General features: G+C 35.1%; 1 protein-coding gene across 7 annotated transcripts in view; it reads left to right on the top strand.

Moving 5' to 3' along the window:
- The window catches only part of LOC136031850 (ankyrin-2-like), a 350415-nt gene that overhangs the window by 306594 nt on the left and 17444 nt on the right, over nt 1-26377 (top strand). For 6 of the 7 annotated variants that reach the window (XM_065711711.1, XM_065711710.1, XM_065711709.1 and 3 more), the window contains 2 exons: nt 2529-2738; nt 5695-5796. In XM_065711711.1, coding sequence (XP_065567783.1) covers nt 2529-2738; nt 5695-5796 — 312 coding nt within the window. Of the gene's footprint in view, nt 1-2528; nt 2739-5694; nt 5797-15379; nt 20422-23429; nt 24811-26377 lie in introns of those variants that run through there. The other variant, XM_065711708.1, reaches the window with a different exon arrangement.

The raw sequence follows: 26377 nt of genomic DNA, 5'->3' as shown, positions 1-26377 counted from the left end.
CTGAATTTGAAAATGCAGTCACAATGTCTTATCATTCACATTCGTTGTCCAATAGTTTTTATAGTTTTTTTTTAATTGAATGTTTTAAATTAAACAAGTAACTACATGTTATTACTTTAGGAAAGTTTTTCAATGTTTTTTTTTGTTGAATAAGAATACAATCTTTTTTTGCAAGTAATTTTTTTGTCGAGGGCTGGAAATCTCAGCCCCGAAGTTAAAAAAAAAAAAAAGACCACGCAAAATGTTGCTCCTTGAAAAAGGAAGGTATATTGAAAGGGAAATCCTGTCAAGCACTTCAATAGCCTAGCGCAGAGATTATTTGCTATCCCTCCATTCTCAGCTATCGATAATCTGCAGAAAAGCTAATTTCCTTTTTTTCTTGTTTCCTAGCGACAGATTTACCCTTTAGTGTAAATAGTTTTTGTATCAACTAAAGATTTAATCCTATTGCCGAAGGGAAATAAGAAAGGATGCTTTGAGCTATAACTAAATGCTCTCACCTCTCGTGTGAAAAACGATTATTTAGGAATAAAATGAGGCCTCGATTCTTAAAGGTATTGCAGACACTTCGAGTTTACGAATTCTCCCGTCTATCAATTTCTAATTAGATAGGCTCTTTGTACAAGGGAACTGGAAAAAAATTGTATCTATTACGGAATTTGATCAATCAAGATTGGAATTACCGTGGTTCCATTATAAATTGAATTCTGATTTTTAGGATGAAAATGGTAACTACTATGTCATGGTTCTTTATGAGGAAGCAGAAATTGTAATTTTTTGTTGGAGGGTGGGGGAATGAATGATAATATTTAATAATAAGCAGTATCAATTGTAGTAGTCAGTTGCAGATAATCACAACGAATTCAATGCATAAAGAAGTTTAGAGCATTAGTGTTTGACAATTAATTTTAAGAAGATCAAGTTGCTTAAACTTGGAATAAATAGGGGGAAGAGATGGCGTCAGGTGACAAGAAATTCGATCAGGTAGATAGCTTCACTTACCGGGGTAATGTTACCAGTAAAGAGGGTGGATGCAGCGAAAATGTAAAAATCGAATAATCAGGGTGTACGGTGTTTTCCACAGTTAAAGTAATTTTTCGAGGAATAAAAGATCTTTCTGCGAACCAACATTAGAGTATTGGAAGCCGTGGTAAAAACAGTGGTCGTGTATCTCTGAAGCACAAAAAGGCCGAGGTAGATTTGTTAAATATTTTCCAGAGGAAGTTTTTAAGGATTTTAGCCATCTGTCTAGGGCCAGAAGAAGGTCGATTAGGATGAGAAAATGTCATAAGAAAGGATTTGAAGGAAATTGAAAACTCTTGGGAGGTGAAAATTGGATTTAAATAGAATGGGATGGACGATAGGCGTGCACCGCTTTATTGGTCTCATCCGGCTTGGTGCTGCAGTAAGTTTTTAGGTGATTTAGTAGAGTTTGAAACTACTATGCTCCATGAAAAATGATGACTGATCTCAAACATTTCGTGGTAACGAGCTGTAAGTAAGGAGCGACCCGGCTCAGTAGTACTCAAAACTAAAAAATAAAATTGTGATACCAATAGACATATCAAAAGAATTGAATTTTTATGCTGATTTCAAATATATGTCTCGTTTTTCGGGATAATTTCGGGATAGGCATCTCATCATAGTTGAAAGCCCAGTAACTATGCCTATGGATCTAACATGAACCCCTTCCCTCCATAGTCCCACGAAGAGTCTTTAAATTATAAAATTTACCCATTGTTTACGTATAGTATTTACTATTGAGAAGAATGCATACATTTTAGAGTGTGGGGGGCGAATTTTCTGCTGGGGGTTTTTACACGGTGAAATGGAAGTTTCGGGGACGAACTTGGTCAGGGGAAATAATGCACTGAGGGAATTTGCAAGAAGCTGTATACAAAATTAATCTATGTGTCTTGCTTTTTCTTTTTTGTCTCAATTTTACGTGTGGAGTCGTTAAGGATAATTGTCCTGGGTAAAATTTCATCGGGATTGAATATCTAGAGGATATTTCCTTGCGAAGATTATTTGTCCGTGGAAGTGGGGTCAGATTTCCTGGGATTACTTAAAAAATCAGAAATTAAATAAAAAAAAGTTAATTCAAAAAAAGTATTTTTTTGCTGAAAGTAAGGAGCGACATTGAAACTTAAAACGGATAGTAATTATTCTGTATATGAAAGGGGCTGTCCCCATCCTCAACGCCCCGCTCTTTACTCTAATTTTCTTATTGTTTTAAAAAGCAGAGTTGGGAAAAAAAGCCAGGGCAGAGTTGTAGCGCAAAGAGCGGGGCGCTGAGGAGACAGCCCTTTCATATACGGGTTAATTTCTGTTCGCTTTAAGTAATGTTGTACCTTGCTTTCAGTTTTAAAAAAAAAGCTGATTTTTTTTGTATTTGATCAAATTTTAAAAACGAGTAGTGCTTAAACTTGGAGGCCTACTGAAAAATGAGTTATCTATGTTTATAGTTATTATTTGTCAATGAGTTTGTTGTTTGGTCAATTCTATTCATTTTTTCTTCTTTTTTTCAGACGCACATAGTACCCCTCTCAAGCAGGCACCTTCTTCTAATGAAATTGATTTTAATCGCCATGCCTCAAATAACGATCTAATCCTATCTCAGTCTTGGACAGTCGAAGCAAGTCCTGAAAAACTTGAAGAATTTGAAAAGAGTTTGTATGAAATAGAAGACGAAGCACAATTTCAAAAAGAAGTTTCCTGGAGATCTAAGGAAATTGAAGGTACTTGAATTACTAATTTCAAGGCAATCTCTTAGAATTACAGGGGGATGTAGTCTTTTTGCAGCTTTTACTCTATGCTTTAACGGTTTTAGGCTTCAACTTCTTCCCTCATATAGATGATTTGTCACTTTTTTAGCTATTGGCCACCTTCCCTTTTTTTTCATTTAGTGCATACCAAGCTTCCTAGATTGTGAAACTTGTTTCAGTGGAATTTCTGTGCTAGTTTGAGTCAGGGGTTGCGATTTACCATTTTTAAATTCCCTTCTTTTTGTTTGGTTTTCGCTACTGCCTGCTGACAACTTTTTAATGAGTAGTTTTCTATTTGTTCATTTTTTTAATGCATAGTTAGTCCATATTTTGGCTGTAAAACCTATTTTAGGAGTCAGGGTTCGTGGTTTATTATTTATTAATTCATTTTTCTTTTCTTTTTTTTCTTTTTTTTGCATGATTGCTCGCTGTGGTCATAACATTTATTGAAGTTCATAGGAACTATTTATATCATTCATCTCAGCGTTAAAAAAACAAAAAAAAAGTTTATCTAGGTAAAAAAAAAAACAGTATTATATTTGAAGATACAACTTTTTTTTCCTTGTATTTTATTTCGAAGACATTAAAGGTGTATATTAAAAGACGTTTTTTATTCTTTTTTTTTGCTTTTGAGATATTCAACGTTAACTGTTCGTGTGGGAACAATTCAAATTTGGACAACATATTATTTCACTGACTAGTATTTTAAACTTAATAACTTGGCTATTGTTTTTCCACTTCGCAAATATTATTCATTCCTTGATGGTTCCTGACTGCTTGAACGTTTTTAAAAATTTTGGAATTTTGCTTTACCTTGTATCTCTGACAAGGGTTTGTCCGGCCTTTCAAAATCCACTTATTTTGTGCATTTGACTTCATATCAGCGGCTTCAATGTATGTACTGTATGTTTACCAGAATCTGTACGCTGGTTAATGACTTATCACCAACCACATTTCGGTTTTTGATCAATTGAAACAACAATTTTGCCCATATCCCATTCCGAATGTGGAAACTTCAAAATGAAATCGATCAGCACTGAATATAGTCACTTAATATTTCCTTATTTTGTACCGCCTCTTTGTCATTTGGAAGCATGGTATTGGTAGAAGTCATATGTTACCTCTGTGACATTGTGATCCCCTTATTGGTGACCTAACTATTCGGACAGAATTTACTCTTTGCTTTAAATTTATTTTTTGATTACTTTCATTAATATTGGTGTAGGAATCGTCAATCATTTTTTCACTTATATTTGTAGCTAATATTCCGTAACGTCCCTGGGTAGAGGTGTAATTCTCGCCCCTCTCCATTGGAGTTGAGAAATGCCTTGAATGTGTATCAGAAAAGTATAATTTACCTAACAGTAGTGATAAAATTTAATTCCTTTCAGCATTCGTCCATTTTGAGAAAATATTGGCTCTTAACTTTTCCTTCAATACGACAATTTTAATAACGTCCATTCTTACGCTTTTTGAAGATTGAAAAATTATTCGCTTATCTGCTACTCAGAAAGCGTCGAATAGTGATTGCCCGGTTCGGCAATTCAAATTACCAAGGTGAATATCTGAAGGTAACTTTCCGGCTGCTTCGCTGCTAAGTTCTTTTCTTCAGAAAAGTTCTTTTTACTGAAGAAAAAGTCTAAGCAATATCATAATTCTGGGATTAATGGGACCTGGGATCCGAGCCTAATGAATCTGATGATGTGAGAACCCTGATGATGTGAATGAATCTGATGACGTGAGAATTTCTTCTTTGCTAAGTTCTTTTCTGCTTTCTTCAAGAGATGACAGAAATAAATGTGTTGTCAAAAACATCATTTGCTAACTCGATAAGCGAGAGAGACATGACTTAAATAAAAAAAAAAATAAAAAAAAATAAAGCTGAGTTTTTTTACAAACACATGGAGATGTTTCAAAAAGGTTGCTGAAACTGATCCATGGAGCTCCTTTTAGGAGGCACTGTTTTATTCGCAGCTGCAACCGCGTCTTGACGATTTGACTCCGGGTCTTCTGCGAGTTCAAGCAGACATGTTTTACATCTTCTGATGCCTCCAATCCAACCAAGGTCATTTTATAAGTATAATCCCGCTCTATAAGATGACCTCCCAAACCGTTCAGGTCAAGGAGCTGTTTTATAATTCAGCTTAAAATTCTTTTAAAAATAATACCAAGCCCATACAAGAGCTTCAAACTCCTCCTATCAGAATATTCTGCATTTGTTTGTTTTTTTCACTGAGAGTAATTTCTCTAAATTAGTATTCATGGAAACGGCCAAAAGTTTGGAAGTTCAAAGCTTCTTGGTGACCGAAGAATTTTTCTTACTTTCTTGGCTTTTTCTTTTTCCAAAAAAAGAACGTATAATGATAATCCACAGACTTATACAATTAAGTGCAGGTTCCAAACTTTTTACTAAAATAGTTCAAATCTAGTAAAGTATAAGTAGGTTAAGTCTGAGCATTCTGATATGTATCACTGCTTTTAAACAACGCTATGCATTATGTTCTGGTGCGAAAAGATGTTTTATGGAAAAAATACGAATTATTCATGGAAAAAAGTTTCTGGGTTTAGTACACAAAAGCTGCCGAAATTAGCAAAATGTACTAATTTTCCGAGTTTTATTTAATGTGTCTACTCTTCAGTCTCAGTCAGAATAACTTGTGAGTTCTGACAACACCTGCTAATTATTATTTAATATTTTTTTCGTTTCTAATATAGCCTAGATGCTGAGACTTACAGACTTTATCATTTTTAAGATTAATTCATTTTTAAGATTTAATTACATATCTACTTATTAAATTCCTTACCGTCACTAGAATGTCCTGGAAAAAAATAAGAAGAAAATATTCAAGTATTTCTAATTAGTTTTCAGTTCTTTTATGTGTCCTTCACATTATGATTAGGTTTCTGATTAGTTCTTCCCTTATTTCAGAAGAAAATGACAAAATAATCAAACCCTCCGTTACTCCACCTCCCAGTCCTTCCCTCGATTCAAAAGAAGATGACCCGATGCCTTCGGAATCTACAGAAAAAGGTAATATGATCTTCTTCAAATTATCTTAAAACACTTTAGCGCATGATAAATCCTTCTACTAACTCATCACTGACTTTTTAAGATTAACCATAAATTGGCTTTCGATTTGTAACCTCTTTTGAAGACATGGAACATTCGGAGTTTACGCGAATCGGTAACGGTATCTTTTTGAAAATTTTGGTAAGCGTCTGAAGATTTTCTAATTGGCTTAATGTCAACTATTTTCTAAAATTTTCAAGCATGTATTCCTTTTTTATCCATTGGTTTAATGAAACCGTTGTCTAGTCTTGAAAGGACTAAAAAACTATTGAGGAAGAGGTACATTGTAATATTTAAGTACCATGAACATAAAAAAATATCAGGTTTGCTTCTGATTCAATCTGATGTTCATTCATATTTGAGATCTGCGATTTTGAAAGTTTTTCTTTTGTTCAATTCAAAATTTTGAACTTGTTAGTGTAGTACCACATTTGCTTCAGTATTGCTACGTTTAATAACAAAAATAAATAAGCAGATTAAATTAATTACATTTAACTATTGTTCTTGTCTGTTAAAATTTGAACTTTAGCAATTCGTTTATTCTCAAAGACAACTATACCTTCAAGAGAACCTACAGCAGCTACTTGGCTCTAGCTACTACCAAAAACTGCTTAACTTCATATGAAAACCTTTTCCATTAAAAGTTGAGGTTTTTCGTAATTTGTAAGATATACGTATATAATTTGTAAGATATTTATAAGATCTACAAGTTCGATAATAGATATTATACCAATTCGATAATTCGATAATTTTCGATAATTCGAAAATTGTCCAGTTTAAACACTCAAAGTTCATTTTCTCCCTCTTCAGAACTTTGAGGATGGCACGGCTACAAAATAATTTTTAATACATATTTTTTAACGTGGTTTTGAATAATCATCAGTAATTCGTAACACCTAAAACCTTTGTGTAAGGTGTTTCAATCTATCTATGAACAATTAAGAATCTATAGCAGCATAACGACACAGTAGTGTCAATTGGAGGAACAAGGAGCATCGACCTCTCGAAAACTCCCTCCTCCTTAGATTTGAAAATGTTTTTTTTTTTTTTTTTCAATGAAAAATGGTCTTTTTCTTATATTTTCTAAGAAAAAAAAACAAGATTTTCCCCTCCCCCCTAGAATTTGAAAAATAAATTTGGCCTCCCTCCCCTTATTACTTCTGTGAATTGATTGAACGGCGGTGACAACCCTGATCACGCATTAACAGTTAAAGGAAGACCCTCCTACAATATCCTAAAGTTAAAGAAGCCGACAGGAATAGAGGGACATCTCATGGACACATCCAAAGTTTAGAGACATATCATGTAAATAATCACCTGGAGATTGTATACGAAAACTCATTAAAGCTCATTTTTCTTATTTGGTTCAAATTAGGAAAATTCAAAAATAAATAATGTTAAGTCTCAGCCGTATTTGGGAGTCTTATTGGAAGACGAAGAGAGTTAACTTTAAACTGCTGCGTTGTTGTTGTGTTTTTGTTTTTTGTCTTCGAATTATTCATAATATAGTCTTGAAAGGACTAGATACTATCGAAAAAGCGGAAAATGTACTTCAAGAGTAATGTTCCCATTGTGAAATATCTTTTATGCCCCATGTATATATTTATTGACTGTATGATAAATATTCGCCTTTTTCATGGTACCGTCTCTTTAATCTATGATATTGGGACAGTATCGTTTTCTCCCTGACCTTATGCTTTTCAGATAGGAAGATTTTTAGCTCCATAATTACAATTAAGAAGGATGACGTACTACAGTCTTTTGGGTAGCTAATAACATGACAAATATATTAGTTATCTCAATTAGCCGGGCGAAATTTGATACTACCGATGTAACCAGCATATTGAAAGTTCCATTTTTTTGGACGCAAAAGAATTAAGAGTACCACAATTTCTATGATCCTTGAAATATATAATAAATTGAGCAAAACCTCATTTAAATTCAATTAACTGAAAAAGAAAATCCTCTTAATTAGCTTGCCTCCCCCCCCCCCGCTCGACTGGATGGAAAAACTTGATATGTTAAGATATGTCAAAAGATGCGTTTGAGGAACCAGATCTCACTTTAGTGGTAAATAAATGAGTTACCTCTGGGGTCAGGGGTTGTGATGCATTATATCAGTAACTTTAGTTGTAGAGTAATTTAAACTGTAATATAAGTAACTCAGTCTGGAGGAAATGTAGTGAAAAATAATGAAACGACTGTTAAATTTCTGAACTTGGAGTTTAATCAAATTTTTCACCAAGGGAATGATTTATTTATTCCTAATGAAATAAACTTTAGCAAAATAAACAAAAGCAGAAAAAATCGCTAAAAACATAAACATCAGGAAATCTTAGAGCTGATATTGAGATAATTGACTTAAATCTCTTCCTATCAGGTTGGATTGGGTAGTTGACTTAACTGCCGGATATTGTGGTCTATTTGGGCAAAGACAGAAATTTTGGGAAATTTTTATGAACGACCGACTGTCCAAAATCAAAACTTGTTCTTGTGAAAAAACTAAGTTCTGAGTTCAGAATGTCATATGGCTGTTTAGCACTGATGCATCTGAACTTGCGAAACATCTTTTTTTCTTAATTTTATTTACGTATAATCTAGTGCCTTAAAGTTGAAATTGCTGAAAAGTTGCTTTATGCTGATAATATGTCTTACTTTGGAACAACCATAATCCTTGAACAAAAATCAATTATGACTCCACATAAATGTCCTCTGGTTTCGCGATTCGCAAGATATTATCAACAACAGTGCAGAGGAGTTTCCACACAATGTAGTACTTCTTAGCTTTTGTTAGAATCCTTGAAATAAATTATTATTTATAAAAATGTAATAATGAAAAGCCAAGAGCATCCCTTCTTCTTAATATCAGCAAAAATAGCCAAAGTTTTATTTACATTTCTCAGTAATTCAAAATGTGTGCTAATTTATTGGTTACTTATTTCAAGGTTTATTACGGTTTCAACGCTTAGTATTTCAGTACTAAATGGTTTTGGTGTTTCAATTAAAAAGGGTGTGGCGATAACATACACAATTTGAATGCACAGATTTATTACCTGAATAGATATTTGGTAACATAAAAAAGTCTTGCAACACGCGAGCGGGTAAACAGCCACAAGAGACTCAATGGTGATGATCAACCAGTAATAGAGGAATACTTGAAAATAACCGGTTTTGCCGACTTCAAACGGCTTAGGAAGCCTTTGCTCGTTATATAGGGAAAAAAAGTGATAGGGGCTCGACAAAACAGGGGGTCTGTGGTCTATTGATAAGTCTATGTTTGAGTGCTATTATAGTCTTTGTGGCAAACATGTCTTTAATAGCATGTGTACAATTGCTTTCTAGGGGCTAACCTGCAGAAAAAAAAATTACCTTTTGGGCTTCTTACTTTTGCAAGGCTTGTCTTTAGGATGCTTTCTCAGCAGATTGCCTTTGAATATTCTTGTTTCATCTTTTTTTTTGTCTAAATTTAGGCATTAGAGTGTAAACAACAATAAACTGTAGCATGGTATAGCCACGTGCGCAAGAATTTATTGCAGGAGCGGGGAGGGCATTTCAGCTAGACAAAATATACATGAACCTTGAAATTCTAGGAGGGGCTATGGGCCCTCTCTCAGTATGTATATAGCTGCTGCAACGTGTCTTCTTCATAGTTAATTGACGAGTAGCTATAGTGTTTTGATAACCTGATAGTATTTGGTTGGCTTAATTCATTGCATCGTTGAGCATGCGTCATTTTGGACAAAAACATGTATGGAAACCAAACTAGTTGATTTGAAATGCAACATTCTACATGAATAATTACCGTTTCTAAGTTGTCTTTAAACTGGATTATATTTGACACTGGTAGTGCTTCATTCTATTGGAAAAAAGGACCAGTCGTATGTTTGCGTGGCTGTGACTCTAATTGTTACTTTGGAAAGCTATGGTAAGTTTATTTTTTCTGTTTTGTAGGTCTTAGATTTTGTGTTTAATTTTTGTTGTTTTTCTCGTCTGTGTCCAAACAAATAATATAAGGAGGGGGGAGCGTAAGTATACTGCCCTTTCTTTTTTGTTAAATCCGTTATTTTGAACAAATTTATTTTCTGAGGGGGGGGGAGCACAAACTTGAATTTTTTTTTTTAGAAATTTAGGATTCAGTCTGATTTGTATAGCATTCCAAATTGTTTCAACAAGTTAAAAATTGTATTTCTGCTCACTAAGGTAAATATAACTTACCTACCTGCTTGCTAGAATTTACCTATTTCGAAAACTTTGAAATGGACGGTTAAGTGCTAAAGTCAGCTAGGGCCACTTTTAGCCATGAATCAGGAATTGAGTACCGTAATATACTTGAAATCACCACGGTAGATCTTACATAGCCTAAATCTTTGGTAATTAATAATAAAAAGTTGACAGTAAAAATTCGATACTTTTCGTTAACTGTGGTGCCTGATTTATTTCTTTTCTCATAATCATCTAATCCTCATGGTTGCCAAACCGGGGTGTTATTACTTTTTTCGTTCAACAGTTTGCCGAAGCTTAAGTTTGTTTGCTCGTTGTGTGATGGATGTTATTCTCTGATTAATTTTATATCTAACGAAACCCAGAGGACGCTAACTTTTTATTTAAATTACAGTACTAAACTTCTTTCATAAGTAAAAAAAAAAAAAAATGTCTGGGAACCTTAGATCCAAGTGTGATCAGACAGAGGTGCAAAGAAAAAAGTTAAAAGAGGAAAAAGAATGATAATTTTTATTTGTTGCTCTTCAGTATTTTTTTTTTTTTTTTCATAAATGTAATTTGCTTTCACAATCACCATTATTGAAAAAAAAATTTTAATGAACCTGTTTTCTTTTGGGGATATATCTGTCGTAGCTTTTCAGATTTGTCCCTGCCCAAGAGTGTCGCCCTTTCAAACTACAGGTTGAAACCAGGTCGAACAAAAGGGGTTACGCTCGCGTTGACACCGAATTTTGCTTTCATATGATTAGATAGCTTTTTTTGTGAGTAGATCGAAAAAATGACATCTTTGAAAGTTTTTGCGAGCCAGATTTTAAGCCTATTGAGGGTCTGATTTGACCTTATGATTTTAGACTACCTAGCTTCGAGATTTTCTGCCTAGCTTTGTTTACTCCTTACCTAGTTTTGAGACTTTTAGAGAAGCATAAAACTAGCTTTGGTGGAGAAACGACCCAGTACCAGCGTTCTTACGCCTTTGCTTTTTTAGACTCTTAAGAATTCGGGCTTCACAAAACGTGTCCATGTTAGGTTAGTCAAATAAACGAACAAAGAATGAAGTAGAATGTGTGTTGTTTGTTCAATTATTTTGCATAACATTTGCATTACTAAACACTGAGCAAACAACCATAATTTCCCAAAACTTGTTCCAATAATTTCCAAAAACCAAAACTTGTGCAAGCCCCCAAACTGAATCTCTATCCCTGAATTTTATCAGCTCATTAATGAGACTAGACTTATAGTGGCAGTGAATATAAGTATATGCAACCCAGACTTTTACCATTTGTTAAAAAAAAACTTTCGAACTTCCATATCTCTGGTAATCTTATAGATCAAAAGGATAATGTACGCTGTAAGAGTTATGTTGAGGATAAAAACTGAATGACATATTCATTTTATAAAATGAAATTTAAAACATAACTGTCTTAAAAGCTAACCAAATTCATTGTGGGTTTTATTCCCACTGATGTAGAGTAATATGTGCACAACAAGTAGGTACTGTGTGACGATCTCTATCCCAGAATTTTTGTTTTGTGAAAATGCAGTTGGGAACAATGCCAGGCTTCTGCCAAGTAAGTCACGTGCTGTTATAATCTCGGGCTCCTAACATCGTTGATAATTTAAATCATGCTTCTGCTTTTTCAGTGTTTATATAGAAGTCCACGCCCCCGTTTGTTAGTTACTCGTCCATCATTTCAAAACGGAAATAAAAATTTATAGACTTTTTCAAAAAGAAATAATTGGTTGATAGCAGACCTTGGTTGGTTGATACAAACCCCATATGGAATGGGAAGCAATTAAAATACTTAAGGGGGCAAGGTTATGATGCAGCTCCAACTATGAGTGGCCAGTTTTAAGGTTGGGCTTATATACTCGTGAATTTTTTCCCTAGGCAGTTTATGTTCACTGTGAAAATCACTCCTTATACTTAGCCCTGAGTCATTTGTGCTACATACCTGTTACAAGAAACTGTCTAGGCACATTGGAAGAAGTAATTAATTTCTTTGGAATATCACCTAAACGCTCTGCAATTTTCAAACAAATTGTTCAAGCAAGTAATCTTATCACTGCAGTTTCGTTGCAGCTATGGTTACTGTCAGTAAAGTTTTTAGTCTGTCACAAAGTTTGTCGACATCTTTGTAATTATAAACTATTGATGTTGTATGCTTTCTTGAACATTCTGACGATCTTAGGAGCAAAGTCAAAGACATGAGAGAGAGTAGTGAAGCTATTTTTTATCGACTTTTTATTCACTGAACCGTTTCAAGATTACAAAATCAGCATTAGAGTGCCCATTTGAGCTCCAAAACAAACGTAGGAGTAGTTACGCAATAGCATCAAATGATCCTGAAACGTATTACCGACTTTCTGTGTTTATCTCATTTATGAACTACTTTCTGCAGCAGCGCAGCTGCATCAGAGATTCCTTAGTCACAGAAAGTTTTTAGAGTCACTGCCATACCTATTTTCTCATCACTGTATTTCCCTGGACGAAAAAAAAACAAAGGATTTATCGGAAACTCTGACTTATTTTTTGGTATCTTGATGCAGACAGCTACAGGGAAAGCTTGCAAGCTAAGTTAGTTCCGTGTAGGAGAATGTGGATACAATCGGAAAACTTGGCATCAAATATTTCATAGTGTGCTTGAAAGAATGATTTTCCCCGTTGTACATCAATTTTTGAAGATTGTACTTCTATGTGCGAGTGTTCTTTTACTACCCTGAGAAGAGTGAAATCTTATACCAGGAGTGCCTCAGGTCCGGAACGACTTAATGGATTTGCCTTAGTATCCATACATTGGGGTGTTCTAGTCAATGCAGAAGATGTTTTGGAAAACTAGTCCACAACAGAAAAAGGCGGCATGATTTTATTTTATAATTGTATATTTACTGTCTTTTCAAACAGTTCGTGGTAACGAACTGTAGTAAGGAGCGACCCGGCTCAATAGTAACCAAAACTCTAAAAAACGAAATGTTGATACCAATAGCTACATCAAAAGAGTTGCATTTTAATACTGATTTAAAATATATAAGTTTCATCAAGTTTAGTTTTACCCATCAAAAGTTAAATATTGTGAGAGGACTCATTCCAACGGAAATGAAAAGTTCTAGTGCCCTTTTTAAGTGACCCACAAAATTGGAGGGTACCTAGGCCCCTTCCCACGCTCATTTTTTCCCAAAGTCACTGGATAGAAATTCTGAGATAGCCATTTTATTCAGCATAGTCGAAAAACCTAATAACCATGTCTTTGGGACGACTTACTCCCCCACAGTCCCCGTGGGAGGGGCTAAAAGTTACAAACTTTGACAAGTGCTTGCATATAGTAATGGTTATTGGGAAGTGTACAGACGTTGTCAAGGGGTTTTTTGGTTTGGGGGAGGGGTTGAGAAGAGGGAGATATGCTGGGGGAACTCTCCATGGAGGAATCTGTCATGGGGGAAGAAAATTTCCATGCAGGGAGCGCAGGATTTTCTAGCATTATTTAAAAAAAGAATGAAAAAATAAATACGAATAAGTTTTTTCAACTGAAATTAAGGAGCAGCATTAAAACTTAAAACGAACAGAAATTATTACGCATATGAGGGGTTTACCTCCTCCTAATACCTCGCTCTTTACGCTAAAGTATTTTTAGAAATTTCAGATATTTATTCTACGGCTTTTGTGATTCAGGGGTCACTCTTAAGGAATTGGGACAAAATTTAAGCTTTAGTGTAAAGAGCGAGGTACTGACGGGGGGGATTGAACCCCCTCATTTACATAATAAAAACATGCGAATACAGAAGTTCGTTACGTAAGCTAATTTGTAAGTAACGCATATCTTTTACTAATAAAAACGTTCGTGAAAAATTAAAAGTTCTAGTTGCCTTTTTAAGTATCCAAAAATTGGAGGGCAACTAGGCCTCCTTCCTCGCTCCTTTTTTTCTCAAATCATTCTATTAAAACTATGAGAAAGCCTTTTAGTCAATAAAATAAATATGCAAATCTCGTTTATTATTCATCTGTGGAGAGCCAAAATCAAAATATGTATTAATTCAAAAACGTTCAGAAATTAAATAAAAAAAAAAACAAGTTTTTTTTAACTGAAAGTAAGGAGCGACATTAAAACTTAAAACGAAAAGAAATTACTTCGTATATGAAAGGGGCTGCTCCCTCATCAACTCCCCGCTCTTTACGCTAAAGTTTTTTACTGTTTTAAAAACTAGAGTTGAGAGTAATTGTCAAACTTTTGCGTAAGGAGCGGGTTGTTAATGAGGGAGCAGCCCCTTTCATATGCGAAGTAATTTCTGTTCGCGTTAAGGTTTAATGTCGCTCCTTACTTTCAGTTAATAAAAACTTGTTTTTTTTATTTAATCTCAATAAAGAATGTAGCTTATATTACTAAAAACTTAATTTTTTGCATTTTAACCAGTTCTGCCATCCCTCAGTCAAAATATTTGTTCCCCTCCAAAAGTTATCGCTGGGTTCTCCGCTGCTTATGCAACATACGGGAAACAACAAGAATACTGGTGGTATTTTGGTTTTTCTAGCATTGTACATGGTAGAAGAAAAATATCTAATTTAATAGTACAGGGTTGTTTTAGTTATGACATATAACAAATCATGGAATATGTTCATAGTAACTCGACATCTCCTCGAAAATAATCTTTGAATAAGTTTGTAGTTTATTCACTAAGCAATAATGCCTCCTAATCCGAATTGTAGGATAGTTTGTGATAGTCCTCCTTGGGATAACTCAGGTCATGCGACACTGGAAGTGTTGCCATTTGTTAGTTCAAGTATCACTTGAATCTTCTGTTTTAACATTTATTGACGCAAGCTTGAAATGATTAATGGAATTTCGACAGATTATTTCTTATATTCTATCGTAATCAAAAACACCTCATAGGGATTTTATCACAGGAATTTGTTCCCATGACAGGCGCGTGCGCAGGCGGAGGATGTCCTTTGGACCTTGGCCCCTGAAGATGTTTATTTATCCCAAGTTTTCCCGTACGTTTCGGCCTCTTGGGTAAGACTTGACGAGCCTCCGTCTCTAAGAAAACTTTCCTGTATATTTGCGTGGCCCAAGATGATGGGATTTTTTTTTTAGTTCAAGGAAAGAATACGATGTAGGAGTTATTTCATACTTGATGGGTTAAGTTTCAAGGTTTTTGTTCTGTCCGTCTAATAATTTTTACTATTTTCCCTTCATCTTCATCGTTTGCCAAACTAAAAAACAACCAATGAATTATCGTCATTGTTAATCTTGTTTGTGGCATTCCCCAGAAAGGAAACTTCTTAGGTTTCCTTCCGAGTTGGACGTTCTTAGTAATCCCTTTATTAGTTGTAATTTGCATGAATTGTGATATGAGACTCGATTTTTAAAAGCAATGTACATATCGATATTCTTTCGATTACTTACGTGTAATATTCTTCAGAGTGTTTATTCTCTCGATGTTTACGATAACGATCGTCTAACTGAATCGCATATCTTATTTGAAGGAGAAACTTCGAAATCATTTCGATGCGATTGTTCTTATGCTGTTTCACTTGCGCTCCGGAGATGTCTCAAGTTTCTTTTAAAGGAAGCTAAGAACGCGAAACATCTATTTGGCCTTCAGCCCGCTAAAGAAGATCAAGTGGAAAATTTGGAATCTTATTTGAATAGTTTTCCCTTTGGTGAAACTGACCGCTGCATTCTTATTGATAATATATTGAAAGAAACAAAAATAGAACTAGAAAGCGAACAAAAATTAAGAGACCCTAATTTAGTGATTCCGTCTATCGAAAGCAGGGGCGAACAAATCTTCGATACTGTAGATCATTTAAACGGGTACTTAGATTATTCATCTCCAGTGTCGGCAAAGGATGCCAACTTCGAAACGAATGCTTTATATTTTCTTGAATTTATTAATCGAAGTTCTTCAAGTCCATTATTCGACAGTACCTTTAGGAGGAGAGACGGCTTAGCTGATGACAGTTTGGTGAACGACCAAGGTGTGGATTCTATAACAAAATTGACTGAGTATGATGATTTGGCGCTTATGTCAAGATCTTGGACTTCCAGGGCTTTTTCAAATACTTCAACTCCTCAAGGTGCTATGGTGAAAATGAAGATTAATTCAAACGAAAGTATCTATGTAGATAACAAAATAGCTCATCCTAATGACAACCACATTAGGGATTATATCTATATTTTGGACAGTGTACGCTGTTCCGAGTTATATACTGGCCGAAATACAACAAGGCTATCGAACTATGATAAACTTAATAAGAATGAAACATTTTCTTCGTTAGGGTTGTCTTTAAAAATTCGAGATCACCCAGTGTGCTCAAAAATAAGCACTGGTTCATATGTCAAAAAACCTGCTTGTATTTCTAGTAGATATAATGGAACTAAAAATAACTTTCCTAGTTCTATTTGTGAAGCACTAAAAAATTATGAACAAGTTTTTAGTGACCCTCCGGAAATAAATACCGATCGTGTCAATGTTCTCAGTGAAAGTTGTGAGTACTTTGATGTACCTATAGGAATTAATGAAGAATTTATCGGTAAGTCTTCTGAAAAGGATGTTGAAAGAAATCATTATGATCTAGTATTGTTCAGTTCTGAAGCTTCTGTTGATGTTCATTTGCGTTCTGATGCTATTGACAGTGCTGTCGATGGCAACTCTGATTATTTCAGGCTGCCTAAAGCAAACAGTCGAGCTTCGATTACTACAGAACCTTCTCTTACGATTAATCTCTTTTCTGAGTCTATTAATTCCGTTGCCATAGATACATATGATGACTCCAGTGCATCTAAGATAAAATATGCAGATATGGACGTATCATTGACCGAATCTGCCAAACCACATGAGAGCGATTCGGTTTTTACTCAAACTGAAAATGCTCTTGTTGTTACTTTGAGCAGTGAAATTATTGATGCTACTGTGAATGCTAGCTTTCACGGTTGTGGTTCACCTGAGGAAAGTGATAGAGATTTAAAAGTTGAAGCTTCTGACATTGTCGTATTACCTCATATCAATGAGTCAGTATTTATTACTGCCGAGTATTCTCTTGGCAACATTTTATTTTTCACCACTGTGGATACGGGTTTCAGTGAGAATCTCAATTATTCTGTTTTCTGCAATGAAAACTATGAACATTTTAATGCCTCTGTCACTGTAAGATCCATGTTACCGTACAATAATGGTTCAGATCCGTCGAGTGTTGAAGCATCTCTTGGAAGGAGTTTGCTCTCTTATGCTGCTGATAACGTTAACAATGACGTTCGTGAGGATTCTAGTTTTAATAAGGAAAATACTGAAGACTTGGATGTCGTTTTTTCTAAAAATGCCGTGTTACCAGGTCAGAATGTTTCAGGTTTCACAAATATTGAACTTTTCCAAAGCAACAACTTTATTTTTCACACTAACGATGCCGATATCAATGACAGTTTTGAGGATTGTATTTCAAATAGGAAATATAACACAGTTTTGAATCAATTGTTATCTAAAAGTGGCACAGTACCCCATAGTACTGATTTATTTGGGATTATTGATAAGCCTTTGTTTGACGTTGATTTGTTTACTGAGACAATTAGTGCTGCTAAAAATTGTTATGACAATTCCAGTTTTTCTCAGGGGAAAGATGTAAATATTAATATTTCACCCTCAAAACGAGGGATACCTTTCCTTGACGGTGTACTGAATTCTGTTAAAACTAGGCCATTATATTTTATGAATTTAGTGCTTGAGACTACTGACACTATAAGCAATGGCAATTTTGACGATTCAACTTCGTCAAAAGAAAATAACAAAGGCTTTAGTATCCCATTTTGTGACCTTGGTGTGTTGTCAAATAGCTCTAAATCAGTTTTGAGTAGGGGAGAAGCTTTGAACGTCTCATCTCTTGAAGGCCAATCAATGGATTGCAGCGATTTGGTTTTGAATAAAACTGAGCCTCCTCTTTTTGTCGATTCCCTTTTTGAGACTTATGACACTGTTTTAAATGATAATTCGAGTGACACCAGTCTACATAACAGAGAACAGGAATATCTTAACGTTTTGTATGACAAAAGTGCCATATCATCAAAAAATGGTGACACAGTTTCTATGAATAATGGGCCTTCTTATGGTGTTACTTTGATTTTTGAGACTGACACCGTTGTTAGTAAAGTATCTGATGATTTCACCTCCCCTAGAGAAGACCGTAGAGAGTTTAAAGTCCCGAGTTATGGCTACGGTATTCCACCACAAAGCAGTGAGTCATCTTTTATTAATCCTGGCCTGACTCTTGACACCAATTTGCTTTCTCATGCTAATTATAATGTCGTCAGTGACAAACTTTGTAATTTTGGTTTGTCTAAGGGGCATGAGGATTTTAGAACCTTATTACCTGAAAGTGTCATGTTATCTACCGTCACAGAGTCAATTTTTATTACTTCTGAACCTACCGCTTTGACTGATTTGGTTTCTAAGGCTATTGATGCTCGTGTCAAGGATTGTTCTGGAAGTTTTATTTCACTGAAAGGAAGTAAAACAAGCGAAGATGTTTCTCATTGCGAAAATTATATATTTCAAAAGGAGTCCTTACTAACTAACAGTGCTCTACCTATTCCTGAGAATGAAAATTTGCCCCATTTGGTAGATTACAATGTGATACATACTAGTAACATCCAGATTCTACCGAACCCTTGTAATTCCGAAGTTCAAGATATTGACGCCTTAAACGATACTAAAGCATTTAGTATTGCAGAAACTGATGTTAAAGACTATCAAATGGTTGATATTTTAAAGGATGACAATAGTACTTTGACAAAATTGTTTTCTTCGAAACATTTTCCTTCTGAAATTATTGAAAAGCAATCGCTAAAAACCCTAGTTATTACCAGTGAGACTTCTTTTTCGGAACATGTGAAATCGGTGTCCTCCGATTTCGTCTTTGATAGAGTAAGTGACATGGAAATATCAGATCCTTATCATAGTGTATTTCTCAGTGAAAAAAAATTAAATAGGGATAAAGCATCGGAGGGCTATAGGCTAATGGGGAATTTCTGGCTTGACTCCGTGAAGGAAGAGAGACATCAGGTTTTAGAAGGATCATTTCCAAAACAAGACGATAATGCTGTATTTGGGACTCTAATATCAGATATATTCGCATCTAATATCAGTGAAGCATTCCAAAATTTGAGTTTTGAATATTCCAGCGCAGTCGCAACTGTTAATCATTCGTCTGTGGAAGAGGAAGCCGCAAGTGTTGCAGGCTCGTTTAAATCAAATATGGAATTAAGTGCTGTTTGTTTAACCGCAGACAAAGAATATCCAAGGCTTGGCATGGTGAGAATTATTGCTGACCTTAGCTTTGAAGATATGCAGTATGATTATTTAGATAAATCTTCCAATAATATTTTTATGGAAAATTGTGAGCAACTTGACAAAGCAAAAACCAGAAGAGATATCGCCAAAGATAATAATATTGCTCCACAGACCGATAGTAAAAATAACTCTTGTCATGTAACAAGTGAAATTAATCCCAGCCTTCCATATCAATTACGTGCTGGTGATCAAGAGGAACAGTTTTTTAAAGACGAACTCCTACTTGAACAAAATGATAATGTTACCAATCATTATTTAATCGTAGACACTCCTTTACTAGAATCTAATGAAAGTGGTAGCCATGAAAAGCACCATTTGATATTATCCTCTAGTTTATCAGCAGGCAATAATAGCTTCGACAGTCCTAGCGATCATTACTCTACAGAACAATTGCCTTACAATTCTTTTCACATAGAAAAGAACTCTGAAAACGATCTGTCAGACCGAGTTTTCAATACACCTTCTCATTCCCTAATAGTAGAAAATATCGACCTTTCTCAAAGTGCTTCTTTTGTGGATGGTAATCTGAATAAGGGTATTATAAGTCATTTGTCTTTCAATGAATCAGCTTTCGAGTATAACGGAAGGAGAAACAAGAGTAATCTGTCCGAAGACTGTTCTGGGACATGTTTTTACAATGAAGATTCTTTAACTGTATCCGAAATTGCCGATAGTTCCGGCCACATTAGTATTTCTAATGGTTACATGGCCGATGTTATTAGCTCTGCAGGAAATCCCAGCCTTATGACCGTTAGTTTTACTGAGTCAGATATCCTTGATGACAAAGAAAAGGTAGCCGTTGTGGTCGAAAATGAAGTACCTTCTTCTGCTTTAAAAAAGCTTGCTAAGAGGAATGAGGCCGATCTTACTGTACTAGCAGATATCCGGCTCAAAAAGGATGATACAAGGACAAGAATGCCTAGGGATATATTTGCAAGTGCCTATACCAAGAATTTAGTGACGAAAAAAGAAAAATGTTCATGCCTTTGCATATCTTCTGATGGTCCTGACTCACATACCCAAGAAGATGTGAGTAATCTAATTCTTCTTTAGTATATATCCCTTAAGTCTCCTATGAACTCCTCTGAAAATCCAAATTGTCCTTTAGCCTCTTATCTTTGGGCACGGTATTATTAATACGGGGTCAACTGTCATTAGTGTCCATTAATTGTTTGTTTCTGACTTCAGCCTAAAATAGCAAATAACAATAAATTTAATACCTAATATGCTTACGCTCTATAAAAAGAGATGCCATTATGGTCCGTTGTACCCTTGCAGTAATAGAAATTGCTTTTGGCTTTGTATTTTCCATTGTCTTAGGTAGAAAATAATTGTAAATAAATAATTGTCACTAACTTTTGATTTAGTTCTGGAATACACCCATTGTCTAACTCAGAGATGTCGTATAGTGGGAGTAAAAAAGGTTCTAAATGCATAAAAACGAGTAGCGAAAGGAGTAAAATTTCCAAAAAATAGTTTAAAGCTAGGAAATTTACCTCTACCTTGCTCTTCTCTTCTGGAAAAGGCATCAATATTTGACACCTTCTCCATCCTTCTAAATTGGGGTCTCAGTTCTTGTCGTAAAAAAGTAAGCCACTTAGACCCTTTATGAAAGACGCATACTTGGCTATTGTTTTCTAGCTGCCAAAAGGTTTGCAAAACATAGCTTAATTATATCTTTGGTATTCTATGTTTATTGGAAGTTTTTTTCCAAGAAAGGAAAATGTTCACCTTAAAAAAGAAGTTTGGTCAAAATCAAGTGAAAAGCTCTCAATCTTCTTGATTTCATAAAGCTACAAGATATCTCTCATGGAAGTAAAGAGTGACGTTTATGTCTAAAATGAAAAAAAAAGTTACCAGAAGCATGAGCGTGTATGCCAATCGCTCATTTTCGAGCTCTTTACACAAAAGTTTAACTTGCATATGGTTGAAAACAAAATATCTCATGTCCCCTAGGTTTGATGGTTCAATTTTTACGAAGATCGTATCCTTCATGTATCCTTCAATTGTGTCATGCCGATAAGTTCTGATATGTAGTTCTTAGCTTAATAAGCTTTGCCCATTTGAATCTGAATGCAAGTTTTATTCTTTTGATGAACCGTATATTTTGCTTTGAAACTTCTGTTACTCCGATTCTTGCTTACTGTAGAGGAGCATGACTCTTTACTGACCGTTCATTACTGCTAACTGCCCAAAGGTTTGTGAAAATTGAGGGGTGGTAAGCCTCTTTTACCACTTTAACGTGACGCTTGTGGTCATAATACTTAGAATGAAGTATGGGAACACAGTAAGCTGTGTAGTACTTTAGACCAGTCTCCAGCATTTCGAATTTTACCCTAGTGCTTAGGAACTGGTTCCTAAAGAAAGATTGAAATCAGACAGTTCTTTTCTCGGTTCAAGAAAAACGTCCATCTAATTGCGAAAACGCTGAACTACCACAGTATTACCACTATATTATGGCACTTTCAGAGTGACTATACATCTACTGAAGACAAAAAAAAACCGCAGTTTCACAATAATTTCTTGACAGGTCACGGTAGCGTCACGTGTTCCACTGCATCTCTGAGATATTTTCTTCCAGCGCTAATAGAATTAAAAATGAAAATACAAACACACTTCCCTCTTGAATTTTACCTACCAGAGATTAACTGCCATAATGCCAGCTGCCACTCCCAAACTCATTAGGTCGAAACTTTGCACGTGGCACTATCGATGTTTTTGGGACACCAAATTTGCATTTGTATATCATTCAGTAACTTGTTTTATTTACACTGTGCAAAGATATCTGTTTAATTATATACAAAGCACTGGGCATTTATCTTTAACTATAATTAACTGTTTAAACTATAATTATATAGCTGCCACTGGGCAGCTATTAGCTAGTATTGACTCGGCCGTTACCTAGATTTGATCAATTCACTGTAACAATCAAATTTCACCCAAAACCCCTTGGCCATAACGCTTAGAATTTAGAAGTACCGAAATTTAATAGGGTGTATAGTATTTCAGGCCAGTCTCCAGCATCTCGATTCCTATACTAATGTGAAAATATCTATGGTAATGAGCTCTTCTCTACTCTCCGATAGCGAGTTTGAGATATCCTGATTTTCTCCCTTCCATTTTTTTTACCCCAAATGTCTCGTGAAACCACATACTGAGTTGTCTCTAACCTCTTTATTGCTTAAGAATGGCATTTGGTACCTCGAGACTAAGTGTTACCCTCTAAAACTATTCTCAGATGATTCCCCTGCCAATGTCTAGCATGTTCTCATCTTCTCTCTGGAGCTCTTATGCTATCGCACCATACTTGGCTATGTTCAACAATGCCATGTCACATATTCAAAGCTTTAATTATGTGTTGTTGTTTTTTTTCTGTTTCTTTTGTGCCAATAAGCTGCGAAACTGGTAAGAAATTACGAGGTTATATTTTATTTTTTGAACCAATAAAAATAGCCAACTATTTGAAGTTACGTGTCGATTCAGGAAATAACTGCTCTTAATGATTTACTTTCTGCAGTTAGTTTTTGATAAGTATAGAAATATCGGTCAAAGCAAACACAAATGTACTGAAAAGTCTTGAATTATTGAATATTGGTTTTATTATTTATTCCCTAGCTAATATTAAAAACTTGGCTTAGGGGCATAAATACATTTTAGCTTTGAAACAAACAAAAAGGATCTTGCCAACCGTATTGGAAATCGGGAAAAAGGAGGTTAGTTGCCACGCTTCTTTAGTAGCATGAAATGGAACCTAAGCAAAAAGTCATGTATACTTATTCCAAAAACCAGATAAAGCCTACATTTATGAATGTTCATTTTGTATTTGGGTGCTTACAAAAATCTACCGAATTGGATCGGTGATTACAAACGTCTCTTTACCATTCCTAATCAAAATATAAAAAAAAAATCTTAAATAGGAAAAAAAGTTTGGACACCAAACTATTGTGCGTGCATAACTACTATCCTAAAAGCTGCTGAAGAATTTTTTGCTTGTTTTTTTTTCTAACAAATAATTTTGTATTTGGTTTTGTTTTCAGGATATTGCTGCAGAAGCCGTTCCTTTGATTCAAGTCGACGGAATAGCACCATCATTGGAAACTAACAGTTATATTGAAAATCGAATTGATAATCTGACCGATGTAGAAGAAATTACTGACTCGGAGGGTAGCGAGGAGGAAACTAATAATCTTCAGATATCGAAAACCGCAAGGAGAAAGAGGACAAAGAAAGTCTTTTCCTTACTATCGGCACCGACTAATGACGAAGAATCGCTCACTGACTGTGAACAGATAGATGTAGAAGAAGAAAACGTAAAAACTAATGCTACTTTAGCAGAATTACCCAATTTTTACAAACCACTGAAACCGCAAATAATCGAAGTCGTTGATGACCCCTCAGGCAAAGTTCAAATTAATAAAATTACCTCCGGTATTATTGTTCGTGAACTTGCTGACATCGCAGCAGCTGGAATTTCAGTGCCACTCCTTGATGCAGATTTAGGAGCTGATGACCCCTTGACTGATATGGATAGTATTGACGGAGTTTCAGATTATGACGGTCCTGGCATGGAAGTAGAGCTAGAACAAGCAATACTAAGCAGGTATGATATCAGTGGAAATACTTCGGAAATCCATGAACAAGGTCCTGTTTCATTTACGCCTGGAATAATTATACATCCAGCTGGCGCTTCAAGCTCTTCTAATCTCAAATTGCCAACTATTTCAAATGAAGCTACAACTGATACAGAAGAATTTGGGGGAAGTGACGATGAAAGTAGTCAAAAAGGGCGCTTGTATGTTGTTGAACGAAATCTTGGCAACCTAACTGATACTGAAGATATCGAACTAGATGCTGGTACACCAGAACGAAATAGAACACCTTCTCCATTAAATGGTCCTCTTCGGAGATCTGTTGAACTTCAACGAGTTTCAATTGAGGAAGACGAATTAGGGAAAGTTCTAATCAGGACTGATGCAACTCGGGATAAAACACCATCTCCGTATTTATCTGTGCAGAGTGAAGAAAATGAAGTTTTGACAGATCTTGAAAGCTATGCAGCGTCCGACTCTGAAGATGAACAGCCACGATTTCAGACCCCAGAAGTCGAAATGTTTGATGGTGCAAACATTAATGTTCATGACAAAGAACTTTTGCTTAAAGTTGACACAATGAGTGACAATGGCTCGGACATATCAAACGATATGGAAGTAAATACTACTTTGCAAGTACCTTCCACTGGAAAACAACCATTGACAGACACGGAAGATATAGAAACAAGCGACATTGATGAGAGAAATATTACGGTACGCGATATTAAAAAAGAGTTCTGTGTATGCATTCCCTTGAGAAAGAGCTTGAGAGAAAAATGCATCTGCCGCAGTCAGGATGGTAGCCTCGTGCAGCTTAAAGATGCTGATGGTAAATTGCTTCCTCGGAAGTATAGTGGCAATTGTTGGTTTCATTTTAGTAGTGAAAAGCTTTTAGATTCTACCCCTTATGCCCAAGAAAATTCATTTTCACCTATTTACCCTCTTAAGCACTCAGAGTCATGCAGTTCATTCCCGGTAGGCACGAACAAATATCAAAAGGGTGCTATAACCTTTCAAGTTTATGGTGAAGAAAAACCTCCTAGTAGACCAAGAAGTGTTAAAGACCTTCCTGCTTTTTCTTTTTTTGAAAATTTGTCCAACAAAACGTGGAAGTCAAATAACCGTTCTTGTGGCAATTTTTCTGGGTTAAAAAAGAAAATAACTCGTTCGCAGTCATTCCGAGTCTTTGAGCGGATGCAAGGTCACTAATAACATTTTAAGGGAAAGTGATGGAACTCTGCAATGACTTGCCCTGTATTATTAAGGAAACAAAAACATGACTACAAATTACCCGCGTAACTCTTACGACGCTTTGAAGTTGTGAAATAGTTTTTTGCTGTTTTTGTTTGACCCTGTAGTTTTCATTTTTGATTGCTTTGTTGTTTTCTTTTTTCGTAAATTAAAGGCATGCAATACTGGTTGTGATGTATTGCAAAATTTTCTGGAACTAGAGAAGCTACAATGTGGTGTTTTCTTAGTTATGAGATTTTTTTTCCTTGTATCTTCAACTTTTTAAACACACATTCCACCAAAATGGATCTTTTATTGTAAAGTATTGATCTAAGGTTTAAAAAAAGTGTCCCAAAAGAACAAGCTCGTTCCTCAATAGGCTGCTAATTTAGGATGAGAATCAACTTCAATTTCATAAAATAAAAACCAAAATCATTCCCCTTTAAATTTAAATCTAATACCTTTTCACTTTTTAGCTGCTTCCTTCTGAAACATTATCAAACGGTTCGCGGTAACGAACTGTAAGGAAGGAGCCACTCGGGCCAATAGTGACCGGAACTCTAAAAAAAAAAGAATTTTGATAACAACTAATACATAAAAAATACATCTATACTTTATATGAAATTCCTTAAGCTTAACGTTACCCATCAAGAGCTAGGAGACTGAGAAAATTAGCCTGACATCTGAAAAAGGGGGGAAACATCCCTTAAAATTTGGGCTATCTTAAGGAAAATCACACAAATAGGTTCACCGTGCAGATAATCCTAATGTAGAAGATTTAAGCTCCAATGTAAAAAATGTGGAATTTTTTTTTTTTAGAAAAAAAGATCATGTCTATGTTGCTCCCTACTTTCAGCTGTAAAAAATTGTTTTGTTCTTATATTTAATTTATTAAAGAGACATTTTTACAATTTGATTTATAACGCTGTGTACGTTTTTTTTTATGTAACTACATATTTTTAATTCCGATGCACGCCTTAAGTGAAGTGAGCCTGCCCTCTCCAAGAACCTGACTTTTTTTTGCCTTGTATTAATACTTTGCTTTGCATTAACTTATGACATTATCTAACATATCTAAAGATTACGTTAAAATGGGGATTTTACACTTGAATCAAAATCATCGATGCGTCAATGGCTCTATGTTCTTTGGAAACTTATTTTTGTAG

This window comes from Artemia franciscana, chromosome 10 (assembly GCF_032884065.1).
Source record: "Artemia franciscana chromosome 10, ASM3288406v1, whole genome shotgun sequence".
Taxonomy (NCBI): Eukaryota; Metazoa; Arthropoda; class Branchiopoda; order Anostraca; family Artemiidae; genus Artemia; species Artemia franciscana.
The sequence above is the reverse complement of the archived record's forward strand: the minus strand, read 5'-3'. Positions and strand labels throughout refer to the sequence as shown.